The sequence below is a fragment of the Elaeis guineensis genome, chromosome 8 (genome assembly GCF_000442705.2).
Source record: "Elaeis guineensis isolate ETL-2024a chromosome 8, EG11, whole genome shotgun sequence".
NCBI lineage: Eukaryota > Viridiplantae > Streptophyta > Magnoliopsida > Arecales > Arecaceae > Elaeis > Elaeis guineensis.
Genome location: NC_026000.2, coordinates 10,502,568 through 10,516,344, shown reverse-complemented (window position 1 = coordinate 10,516,344; position 13,777 = coordinate 10,502,568). Strand labels below are relative to the sequence as shown.

The 13,777-nt window shown below is 45.9% G+C and overlaps 1 protein-coding gene across 1 annotated transcript; it reads left to right on the top strand.

Annotated features, from left to right (window-relative positions):
- The first annotated feature begins 1,505 nt into the window (after positions 1–1,505).
- LOC105050315 (putative receptor protein kinase ZmPK1) lies at positions 1,506–9,103 on the top strand. The gene is made up of 2 exons (XM_073242550.1): positions 1,506–3,853; positions 9,094–9,103. Exons 1-2 carry the CDS (start codon positions 1,506–1,508, stop codon positions 9,101–9,103), a joined length of 2,358 nt encoding a protein of 785 aa, XP_073098651.1.
- Positions 9,104–13,777: the final 4,674 nt, after the last annotated feature.

Below are 13,777 nucleotides of genomic sequence, written 5' to 3'. Positions count from 1 at the left end.
GGTCACCACAGGATGCGGAGAGCTAGGTTCCGCCATGGAGGGTGGAGGAGAGGCCTCTTCCCGGCGGGAAGAGTGCCTCACTGATCCGGTGGCCCTCGATCGCTGAGCCATGGTTCTTGTCATTTCGAAAGGATGTTTCGAGTTCTGTGGGGGTTGTGATCCCTGCACCCCCCCTTCCTGGCGCGCCAAACCTGTTGTGGCCAATCCCCTCGTCGTTTGGTCGCCGAGAACGAGTATCTGCAAGAAAAATCCGCACTGACTGGAGATGCCTCCGATGGGGACCCTCCGACGGTCAAGTCAGAGAGGAGACTAGGCAACAGTAGAAAAGAATCAAGGAGCTCAACGAGAGAGAGAGAGTAAGTCCAAGGGTTTTCGAAGGAACCTCTTCTAGCACTGTTGCCTTCCCCATTTTATAATAGGGCGCGGTGTGGCGCCGTCATTAATGGCGCAGACAATGGGAGGAGTTATCAAATCGCCAGAGGCTGTCAGAGTCACCGCGGACTGTCAAGTCGCCGTGGGCTTGTCACATCGCTGGGATTAATCTATGTTCTTGACAGGACAATGTCCTAGGGCGGCTATGCCGCATGCCTTTGTCAGGACGACGGTCCTTAGTAGTCGTACGGTATTTGAGGAAGCCGACCAACCATACGTCGGCATTTGGTTGTGGGATGTCGGGTAAAAACCCAGAGACCCTATGACGGTCAGTCGGACGCGTTGCGGGAGTCGAATATCGGGCTCCGCAGTTCGACCAGTCGGGAGCGATGAAATTCTGTCCGACCGATATACATTCGATCGGACGGTGTCGGTAGTTGTCATTCGATGCGGTCGGTAAAGTCGGACATCGATCAGATGGATCCGATGGTGAATCGATGTGAGAGGAATCGATCGATATATCCCAACAAAAATGACATGCAGGGAAAGTTCCGCGATATTGGTGGGTTGTTGCAGCCCCGATTCATCTTTGACTGGTTCTTCCAGGTCATTTTTCGGTTCCCTGGTGTTAAGGGTCAGCAGTTCAGTTTACGCGGGGACTTGACGGAAGACCACGGTCCACGGCACGGACCCTGTGTGGAAGTTGGATGGCTCACCGTCCCAGACCGTCTTAAAAAGAAGACTCCAATAACTTCATGTAGACCTTACCTAAACGGAGGCGTGACCGGCGTTGGCGCTGTCTTTAGCTAGCTATGGCGAGGACCGACTGGATTAGCATCAAATCTACATTTTTTATTAATTAATAAATTTGGGGAAGGCCTTCCTTCCTCCACTTGTGTTAACCAAAAAAAACAAAGAAATTGGGGACAGTTTGAACCAATAGAGAGAGAGAGGGACGGGTTCCAATGGACAAAAATTAGTTTTCAAAGGAACAAACGACCGAGTTTTAGAGGCGGTAGAGTTGAATGTTCTTAGAATTTTTAAAACGAAACTCATTCTGCTGCTCTTTCCCTCCTATTTAACTAACAGCTCAAGGGAAGAGATTCCCTTGTCGTACCATTCAGCAGAAGATCATGAAGAATCCATCTCCTCTTACAAACATCCCCATCCCTCTTTTCCTCCTCCTCCTCCTCTTCTTCTTGCTCTCTCCCTCTGCATCACGAGCAGAACGGAGCTCTCTTTCAAGAGGATCTTCTCTCTCCGTAGAGGATGTCTCAGATATCCTCGTCTCCCCGAGCAAGTCTTTCGCAAGTGGCTTCTATAACGTCGGCTCTAATGCCTATGCCTTCTCCATCTGGTTCTCCAGCTCAGCCAACAAGACCGTCGCATGGACTGCAAACCGGGAACATCCGGTAAACGGTCATGGATCACAAATTAGCTTCCGCAAGGATGGAGGCATGGTTCTAACAGACACCGATGGCCGGGTGGTGTGGAGCACCAACACAAGCTCGACGCAAGCGGATCGAGTGCAGCTATTGGACACCGGTAATCTTGTCATGAAGGACCCCAGCGGTAAAATTCTATGGCAAAGCTTTGATTCTCCAACGGACACTCTTCTCCCTACGCAACCGATTACTAAATCCACACAAGTAGTATCCTCGGCCGCTCCAGGATCACTCTCTTCAGGCTACTATAGCTTGTTTTTCGACAACGACAACGTCCTCAGGCTCATATACGATGGGCCTGAGATTTCTAGCGTCTACTGGCCCAATCCTGATGACGATGTGTTTCAAAACGGCAGGACGAAATACAACAGCAGCAGATATGCAGTATTGGATGGGATGGGAAAGTTCGTTTCTAGCGACCAGTTGGCTTTCAGTGCTTCCGACAGGGGTTCTGGAATCTTACGAAGGCTGACTCTGGACTACGATGGCAATCTCAGGCTTTACAGCCTAGATGAATCGAAAGGAACGTGGTCGGTTACCTGGGAAGCTCTTCCGCAGATCTGCCAGATACATGGGCTGTGTGGCAGGAACGGAATCTGCTCGTATATGCAATCCAAAGTGGTTTGTTCGTGCCCTTCTCATTACGAGATGAGCGATCAAAGCGACTGGCGCAAAGGTTGCAAGCCAAAGTTCCAGATGAACTGCAACACCAACTCATTTCTAGAGCTACCCGGAACAGATTTCTGGGGTAACGATCTCAATACCTCCGAGTCAACTTCCTTGGAGGCCTGCAAGGAGACATGTGAAGAGGATTGTTCTTGTGAAGGAATAGTTTATACGTCTGGTAAGTGCTATTCTAAAGGCACTCTCTTTAACGGGAGAGCTCCTCCGGACACCCCAGGCATCACGTACTTGAGGATGCCCGCAAGCATGTCAACATCGGGGTCCTCTGCTCCTCAAACGCACGAGCTCATTTGCAACGCTGCTACGTACGCCAGCAGCAGAGGGAAAGTGAGATGGGTGTATTTCTATCGGTTCATATCAGCGTTCGGTGCCATCGAAATCCTGTTTGTCGTATCAGGATGGTGGTTTATAATTTCCAGAAGGGAACGGAAGCCGACATCCCTGGAAGAAGGGTGCAGGGAAATCTCCCGTCAATTCAGTCAGTTCACATATAAAGAGCTAAAGAAGGCAACTAGGAAATTCATGGATGAGATTGGACGGGGAGGCTCAGGTGTTGTGTACAAGGGAGTATTGGATGATAAGAGGGTGGTGGCGGTGAAGAAGTTGGGAGATGCGATCCAAGGAGAGCTCGGCGCTGAACTGAGTCTAATTGGGAGAATTTATCACAAGAACCTCGTGAGAATATGGGGGTTCTGCTCAGAAGGTCCGCACGATCTACTAGTTACCGAGTACGTGGCGAATGGTTCTTTGGACAAGCACATCTTCGACGAACATGGCACAGCAAGTGTTTTGGGATGGAGCGAGAGGTTCAAGATTGCAGTAGGGGTGGCGCAAGGATTAGCATACCTTCATCATGAATGCCTTGAGTGGGTCATCCACTGTGATGTGAAGCCTGAAAACATTCTCCTGGATGGTGAATTTGAGCCTAAGATTGCAGACTTTGGATTGGCAAAACTGTCAAAGAGAGGTGGAGTTGGTTCGGACATCTCTCGGATTCGAGGAACCAGGGGATACATGGCTCCTGAATGGACTACAAATCTTCCAATCACCGCAAAGGTTGATGTCTATAGCTATGGAGTTGTACTTCTGGAGATGGTGAAGGGAAGCAGGGTTTCAAACTTGAAGGTTGATAAGGAAGAGGAGTTTGAAGGAACGCCGAAAAGTTTCGTTAGGATGTTGAAGGAAAAACTGGAGAGCGGAGATGAATCATGGGTCGAAGAGATTGTGGATTCTAGGTTAAATGGGCAGTTCAATTGCAAGCAAGCAGAGAACATGGTGGAGATAGTAGTCTCTTGCTTGGAAGAAGACAGAAACAAAAGACCGACGATGGATTCTGTAGTACATATGCTCCTGTCATAGCATGATCATGAGCCCAGCTCGCACGAGGAACTAGCAGTAAATCAGTGGTCGCATCTCCTATCGTCGATCATGTTTGCAATTATAAGTCTTCTGGTTGTGTCTAATGTATTTTTCCGTGTGTCTTTTTGTGGATTCTTTCTTTTTGTGGAACATGTATTGGGAAAGAATTTAAAGGGGTTGCACAATAAAACTTCTCCATTTAAAGTGTCAATGGCATGTTCACACTGCACTCTTTGGCATAAATAGTAACAATTAGATATATTGATAAAGCCAAAAGTTAAGATTGCAAATCTTCTCTACACAGATCTTGGTTTATATAGCCCAAGTCATAGCCATTGCTGTCCATCTCTCATAAGTTTTTGATGAATCGTGCAGTTTTATCTGGTTCGGTCTGGTTGTACAGTTTATTAAGTGCAGTAAGTTGAGCTAAGACAGCATAAAGGGATGTTCCTTGAAACAATCATACTCAATCTTAATGCTCTGCTTCTGATGGTTGGGGGTGCTTTTATCTGTCTTCTAATACTTGCTACCAGATCATTAATGGGCTAGAATACGTGGTTAAGGCATCACCTTTGTCCAGACATATATATCCCTCTCGTTGCAATGACTTTCACAGTATGTGTCTGTTTTGCAAACAGCATTTATGGGGGAATGCAATTTGTTTATTGGGCTAGGTGGATTGTTGCTCAGTGACAGTATGTTTATGCAATAAAATTTGGATTACATACATTACATTTCATCTGAACAAATTTCAATATGATTGACTTACCACTTAATCTTGCATCATAGGCATGTCTCCAGGATAGGCTGCTTCTCCAGCTCATTATTGTTCTTATAATCATCTATAAGTTGCAGGCCTTGTTCTGTTAGTTGTCACTGTTTCATCAGTAGACAGATGAATAAGCATCTCGGTTACCTATGTCCCATCTGTTACTTGCTTGACTAAGGATATCTAGAACTTTGCCATGGGGACATACTCATCAGCTTCTCCTGCACTCCAATGGCCACGTAAATATCATCAGCCATGCTATGCGCCTTATTTTGGAGTACCATGATTCGTAGAACAAAGCTTGTTTTAATATCTAATAAATATTTCGATTTGTATAGCTTGGATTTTTTCTAATAAAAAAGGTTTGGTGTTCTTAACATTATTTTTGCTTAAAACTAAGAACTGTAACATATATCCCTGAAGTTTATCATTTGTGAGAAATCTCTGAAGTTGATCATTTTGTGACAAAATCTACTTATTTCAACATCAGATGAGAATTCTGTGTTGAAAATTGCAGATTTTGGCTTTGCCAAGCGAATCATCTTCTTTTATTCTTATGCTGCAAAAGCTATAATAAGTTTGCATCTGATGCTATTTCTTTTTGTGAAAGTTTCACTTCTACATGAGGAAGCTAAATAGATCATTACATGAAAGTAGTCTATCGGTCATGAGTTGCTCATCCTGTATGCGCTTATTATAATTGGGTCATGTGATTTTCATGTCTCAAAGTAGTTTGCCCTATATCATCAACCCAGCATTCTATATTTCAAGCTATTACTCACATAATTATATACATACATCATATACACACATACATTCAAACGTGCATGTGCGCACATAGACACACCGTACATATAGATATAGATATATATATACACACACACATATACGTATATAGATATATATATAGCTTTAGCAAATCAATTGCCATATCTTACTTCCACATCTATGACATAGTATGACGAGATTTCAATCAAAAAAGACATAGTATGACTAGATATTTTTTCCCTCTTATATTTTGATGGTTTAGAATATAACATTTTACTGGATATAATTTGGCTATCAATCTGTAAAATTAGAAAGAGTCATGAATGCAAATATTTGCTTGTATCAATCTACTTTAGCTTGTTACTCATGAAACAATACCACTTTTGTGCAACACGTGCCACTGGCTTTTCAACCAAGCATAATGACCGATTGTTTGAGTTGGTGGTTCCTCTCATACTAGGTTGAATTAATATCACGGTATGGCCATTAGCATAACAAAACTAACTTGTCTCATGATTATCTAAACCCAGCTCACATTTTCTATTGGTGGGTAAACAATCCAACACTCGGTGAATTTTGCTTTATAATAATAGGAAGAGCCAACATCGAAGGATAAAAAGGCAATGTCATTGTGTATGCTTGGCTGCCACAAGCCAATTATACTTGTAGTAACTTTTTTGACTCCTCTAGCTTCAACTCCGAAAGTCTACAGGATCAATAGGCTATGTTTTCATAGTTTGTATTCATGCTAGAAATTAGAACGAAGCGTGTTATTACCCTTTTCTTCCACATGAGACTTTTTTTCTCATTGAGCTCATCTTAGGACATTTACATTTTCTTTTAATAGATGTGCTGCTGAAACTAGCTTAATGATTATATGTAATGAACAACATCAAACACATAGCTTTAGATGTACTTTTTTTTAATAAAATGAGTGTCTCGTCTGACCCTAAAATAAATCACTACAAAAAAATAGTATAATAACGATGGCAAACAAGTCATCGTTAATAGTAATATTGACCGACTACTTATTACGATGAAAATTAAATCCGTTGCTAAATGGGTGAACACTTATTTCAATTATTGACCACCAAAAACATGCAAAGCATAGAAGGATCAGAGGAGCTTCATGCAACAATCTTAAGCATCCTTTCAACATTGTGAAATAAGAGTTTTGACTGGATCTAATTATTGTCTTAATATTAATGGTTCATATATACTTCGAAGAAAAAATGATTCACCATGCACCAACATATGCTTCTAGCAAAAATAACATTTGAAGGTGCACCTGCTCCTCTTTTCTTTGTGAGAGATGACTTTTTGCGACTTTATATACTTGCTTCCCTATTCGGTTCTCACCAGAGCACGAAGAAACAATCAAAGAAACAGGACTACTGAAGTGATATTGAAGGGGAGGAATATTTCGTAGTCCTCTCATAAGACAGGAGCTCACAAAGATATGATTTTTATTCTATTTCCCTGGGCTACCAGATATCCACCAAAAATCCACATTTAGTACTTGGATATTTTAGCAACAAACGTTATGCATCAAAGTCGATTGTTGAATGTATAAATTTCTTGTTCAAATTTTGCGGCCTGTTTGAGCTTCAATAAATTTTGTTCTTTCAACATAACTACTTGGAACAAGTGCTACAGCATGTTTCAAAAACTCAGACAGCTTGATTGGACCAACCTTTGCAATTTTAGAATTGATCCGTAGGCTGTTGCTCCCCAGCAATCATGATGCATGATAACCTACAAAATCCCTAACACATTTGAAGCTTCCAAGCCCCACAGGGACCACCTGCCATAGTTTCTAAGAATACAGGTCATGGAGACACCTTGAAAAATAGACACACATCAACGCCGTCTCAGTGCAACCCACTAAACCACTCCCAGGGAGTACCTGCAACATTTCTTCCTAATCACAATACAATAACCAACTTCCAGTAGTTAAGCTGATAAAAGTACAATATGAATCGAAAGAACATCAAATCACTAAGCACAAATGAATGATGAGAGCATAAAAAACAGGAAATTACCATGTGATGATCATCATTTGCATGAATACGGATATTGCAGACCCTCCACTGGTCACTGGTGGCAACACATTCAGAGCTCATACACTATCTATATTTGCAATCATATAAGTGAACATTCTGTGTACATCCATTTAGCGGTATCTGATTTCCTCGGAGCAATTTGCTGCTCTGCAGATCAGTTATCCAATAAGGCCCAATTAACTCATCCATCATAATCTGAACACGTCACACACCAAAAACTTCAGTGAAGTTGCAAGGAACCAGGTCGGTCCATGTTTCGCTGGTTATGTCCATTCATTGGCTCAGTTGTTCCAGCAGATAAATGCAGAATTCGCATGAGTACGGTCCAAAGAATGTAGAGCAATGCTGCTGTCGGTGTTCATTGTTATTCCCCAAGTAAATAACTTAGAATCTTAGACAATATTAAATAGTTTGAATTGTTTTTATTTGTGATATCCGCAATTGAATTTAATTGACCGGTATCTCTTTCACCATTTTATTGATTAAAAGAGATGAATTTTCACATAGGTATCTACTTCAATTTCATTTTACTAAAGATCACATTTTTTGCTTATTTTAGACGTTTTTGCTTTTGATTTTTTTTTTTGTCGGAGCATCTACTCTCAGCATTCAAGTTGGTGCACAAAAATCTTGGCAAAAATCTCAATTATCATAAAACAAACTTCCGGATTTGGACTCTGTTGGGTATAAAATATCCCTCCCGACGAAGTTTGTAAAAGACCGATCCTTCGGGGCTCTTCCGGCTCCCGACTTTGTACGTGGCACCTCTCCGAACTCCCTCGGCCGTCTGAACTTCTCCGACAATGAACTTCTGCATTCATCCACTGGGCCACCCCAAAGGCCCTCAGGGCCCCACTGTTAGCCGACCTTCTACAGCAACCGACTACCCCCGAACTTCTTTCGGACTTCATCAGCATCCGAGCTTCCCCGACAACGAGATTTCTACAGTAACCAGACTCCACTCATATTTCTATGGCGATCGACCGTCTCTCGGATCCTAATCGAGCTCCCGCGAGAGCCGAACTTCTGCTACGAACGGTCTACTCCGAACTCCTACAGCGGGCTGTCTACCCCAGATATCTACTGTAAGCAAATTTCTTCCGAACTTTTGTTACGGGTAGACTCCAGCTGAGCTACCCCGTAGCGAGTGGGCTCTGGACGAACTTCCACAGCGGGACACTACTCCGAGCTTCCACGGCAACTAGTCCTCGCCCGAGCTCCTACAATAAATGGCCCCCTTTCGACCTCTCGCGAGAACCGAAGCCCGTCCGAACTTCTCCAGCGGATGGATTCCAGACGAGCTTCTATGACGGACAAGCTCCAGCAACTGGGTCCCTGTGATAGCCGATCACTTCCGATGTCTGCCGAGCCTCCCCAGCGCTATCCGAAGTCCATCGCAGGCCGACCTCCTACCAGGCTCCCCATAAAATCGGACTTCTCCAGCGGACGATCTTCGGATGAGCTTCCACATCAGATAAATCCCAGACGGACTTCTCTAGAGATCGGACTTCTCCGGACTTCGTCAACAAAAAATCTCCATCCGAGCTCCTACAACAGGTGACTCCCGCCTGAAAGGTCAGCACCCGAAGCGTCCGACAACAGTAGATTCGTCAGCGACCTCGGAACATCCGAGCCTCTCCTAGAACGACGATGTAGAGAGCCATTCTGCTCCATCAGGCATCCCAGCCGAGCTTCAACCGATGGATCCAAACTCTCTGGCAAGCCATAACAAGGGCCACTACCTTACTCCACTCGCTGCAACGGATTCCATGCGGTTCCACCACTCTCTGACAAGCCACGATAAGAGCCGCCATCCTGCTCCACTCTCTGCAACAGATTCTATGCAGCTCCACCACTCTCTGGCAAGTCCCGACAACGGACACCACTCCACTCTCCACAACAAGCTCCATGTGGCCCTGAACGACCCCTGACACCACTACTCTCCATAACAAACTCCACGCGGCTCTGAGCGGTCCACTACCAAACGGTTACAGACGTCGCTGTCAGTCAGTTACGCCCTCCGTCTATAAATAAGGACCCCCAGATACGTTCTTCTCTAAGCTGGTAACTCTATCTCGAAACTCTGCCAAACTTTTTGCTCGAGCACTCCATTTCTGTTGAAGCAGAGTACTGACTTGAGCGTCGGAGGATCTTGTCGGAGCACCCCCAACTCCAGTTTAGACTTTCTTTGCAGGTCCCGGCAGCGGCCGCGGTCATCCCAGCTCCAGCATCTCCGATTTCGACAGAATTCTGCACCAACAGAATTGACGCTAGAGGAAGGACGTGTGTCTTTGTAGTACCCTTATTCTTAAAGGAGTGCACCACGGGACTGATTTCGGTCATCTTCTCCGACATCCTCTTCTCCTTCTTCTATTAGATCTTCACCCGATGCCTCCCCGCAAAGCATCCATTGGGCGATCCATGGCCTCCGCGGCCAGATCTCAGGCTCCGGCCTCACCTCCGGTTTCACAGTCCCCTCCTCCTCCTCCAACAATAGTGGTCGACAAATTTATCCGACGCCGGCCTGAAGGTAGGGAGAAACGTCCGAGAGCCCTGCCACGACCGGAGCCGCCGAGGAGGGAAGAACAACCTGAAAATCGGCCTCCAATCGAGATCGTCTGCACCATCTCTGGAGAGCCCCGGAAGGAAGCGGCCAGCGGATCGACCGGACCGCCCAAGCAGCAGAGAACTGAAGGACCCATAACCTTTACTGAAGAAGATGCCCGAGAGATCTGGTTCCCCCATAATGATGCAGTTGTAGTTTCTTTAAATATTGCTGATTATGATGTACGCCGCATTCTTGTTGATAGTTGAAGCTCGGCTGATATTTTATTTTACGACGTCTTCTCAAAAATGTCCATCCCTGACGGTCGTTTGGGGCCGATTAGCTCCCCTTTAGTAGGGTTTACCGGCGATACTATCCCGGTGGAGGGAGTAATAACCTTGACTGTAGTTGCAGGTCGATATCCAAAACAATCCAGGGCTCTGGTGGATTTCCTGGTGGTGAAGGCACCGTCAGCCTACAACGCAATTCTCGACCGACCTGGCCTCAACGCCCTCCGGGCTGTAGTATCAACCTACCATCTGAAATTAAAATTCCCTACTAACCAGGGGGTCGGAGAAGTCAAGGGAGATCAAGCCCTGGCAAGGCATTGCTATAATATAGCCCTGCAAAGAAGTGGTCAGCCTAACTCCTGTCCGGTTGATGGATTGGACACCCACGATGATCTGACAGAAGAACGGGGCGGGCCAATGGAAGATCTTGTCTCAATTCCTTTGAATGATGGGAATGAGGAACACGTGGTGAAGATTGGCTCCAACTTGGGGAAAGAGGTGCAGACGCAGCTTATCAATTTTCTACAAAAGAATGCGGATGTTTTTGCTTGGACTCCGACGGACATGCCAGGGATCGATGCTGAAGTTATGCAACACCGTCTGGCCGTCGATCCCAAGCACCGGCCGATGAAGGAAAAAGTTTGAAGTCATGCGTCGGAGAGACAGGTGGCAATAGCCGAGGAGGTTGATAAACTCCTGAAAGCCGGGTTCATCAGAGAGGTCAACTATCCGAGCTGGGTTTTCAATGTGGTCTTGGTTAAGAAGGCGAACGGTAAATGGAGGATGTGTATAGACTTCAAAAACTTGAATAAAGCCTGTCCGAAGGACAGTTACCCTCTGCCCAGAATCGACCAACTAGTAGATGCAACCTCGGGCCACGAGCTTCTCACCTTCATGGATGCGTTCTCTGGCTATAATCAGATCAGGATGGTGCCAGAGGATGAAGAAAAAACCGCTTTTATAACTAACCGTGGCCTTTATTGTTACAGGGTCATGCCTTTTGACCTCAAAAATGCAGGGGCGACATATCAGCGGCTAGTGAATAAGATTTTCAAAGAGCAGATCGGCCGCAACATGGAGGTCTACGTGGACGACATGCTCATAAAGAGCAGATCCTCAGTGAACCACGTCGCCGACCTTGAGGAGACCTTCAGCGTCCTTCGAAAATATAAGATGAAGCTGAACCCAGCCAAATGCGCTTTTGGAGTAACCTCAAGAAAATTCCTGAGCTTCATGGTATCGGAGCACTGGATCGAGGCAAATCTGAAAAAGATCCGCGCCATCCAGGAGATGACCGCCCCGAGGTCAATAAAGGAGGTTCAGCGCCTCACCAGAAAAGTAGCGGCTCTAAATCGCTTCATCTCGAGATCGACCGAGCGATGCCTACCTTTCTTTCGGACCCTCAAGCAGTCCAAGAACTTCTGTTGGACCGTTGGATGTCAGCAGGCATTCGAAGAGCTGAAGAACTACCTCAGCTCATCACCATTATTGGCAAAGCCCGAGCCTGGAGAGGAATTGTTCCTATACCTGGCGGTTTCCCCTGTGACCCTCGCTGCAGTTCTGATTAAGGAAGAAGCAAAAATTCAACGGCCGATCTACTACATAAGCCGAGTTTTGAGAGATGCCGAAACCAGGTATACTAAGTTAGAGAAACTAACTTACGTCTTATTGATTGCAGGTCGAAGGCTCCGACCTTACTTCCAAGGATACACCATAACGCTGCTCACCGACTAGCCGATCAAGGCGGTTCTGCATCGAACGGATGCCTCTGGGAGAATCATGAAATGGACAGTCGAGCTCATGGAGTTCGACGTCAACTATCGACCACGGCCAGTGATCAAAGCCCAGATATTAGCGGACTTCATGGTGGAATGCACTATCCTAGAGGAGGCCAAACTTGGACAAGATGAAGCCGATAATCCAGGGCTCCGGCCAAACTCCCCCAAAGAAAGAGCCGATCTCCCTGATGGTTCTTGGGCCCTCTACGTGGATGGTTCCTCCAACATATCAGGTGCAGGTGCGGGCCTGATCTTGATCAATCCAGATGGAATTATCACGGAGTATGCACTGCGCTTCGAGTTCCCCGCAATAAATAACGGAGCAGAATATGAAGCTCTGATTGCAGGACTGAAGGTCGCCAAAGAATTAGAAGTAGATCGGCTTCAAGCCTACAGTGATTCTCAATTAGTAGTGGGACAGGTCAGTGAAAATTATGAAGCTCGGGAGGACAGTATGGCTAGATATCTCGAAAGGATAAGGGAGATCATCCCTACCTTCGGTAGCTTCGACATCAGGCAGATCCCGAGATCGAAAAATGCCAGGACCGACCTTCTCTCCAAGTTGGCTACACTAGCTCCGGCCGAACTACCTAAGGAAGTCTTCTTCGAGGTTCTGAAGCGCCCAAGCACGGAAGAATCACAGTCTGTGATGGAGATCAGCTATGAACCCAGTTGGATCGACCCACTAGTTACATACCTCAAGGACGGAGTTCTTCCTCCTGATACAAAAGAGGCTCGAAAGCTTAAGAATCAGACCTCCCGATATATCCTCTACGAAGGTAAGCTATACAAAAGGTCGTACTCCTTGTCCCTCTTGAAATGTCTCCGGCCTTCCGAAGCCGACTTTGCCTTGAGGGAGGTACATGAGGGAGTCTATGGAAATCACATGGGGGCCAGGTCTTTATCCCATAAGATGCTCCGACAAGATTATTACTGGCCTACCATGTACCATGACTCTGTCGAATATGTCCGAAGATGTGATCGGTGTCAGAGATATGCCAATATACAAAGGCAACCTGCCTCCGAACTGACACCATTGAGTGCCCCGTGGCCGTTCGCGCAATGGGGGTAGATATCCTCGAACCTTTTCCCATGGCATCAGGTCAGCGAAAGTTTCTCTTGATGGCAATAAACTATTTCACCAAGTGGGTCGAAGCTGAACCTTTGGCAAAAATCACAGAAGCTAAAGTGCAGGACTTCGTCTGGAAGTCGATTGTCTGTAAGTTCGGCTTACCTAGAACCCTCATTACTGATAATGGGTGACAATTTGCTGGAGCAAAGTTTGTCAAATTTTGTGAGGACCTAAACATCTCCCACAACTTTACTTCAGTGGCCCATCCTCAGGCAAATGGCGAGGCCGAGGTGACCAACAGGATTCTGTTGCAGGGCATCAAAGCGAGACTTGAAAAGGCAAAAGGAACTTGGGCTGACGAGCTCTATCATGTGTTGTGGGCATACCGGACTACTCAGAGATTGCCCACGGGGGAGACCCCCTTTGCCTTAGCTTTCGGGACAGAGGCCGTGATCCCAATAGAACTCAAGCTTCTGTCAGCACGAGTCGTGACGTTCGACGAACGGTGCAACCCACAGGATCTCAAAGTCAAGTTCGGATAGCGGCCTACAAACAGAAAGTAGCTCGGAGGAACCTCTACCACAATCCTTCTCGGATATTTAGAGCCTCTACCGCAATCCTTCTCTTAATCT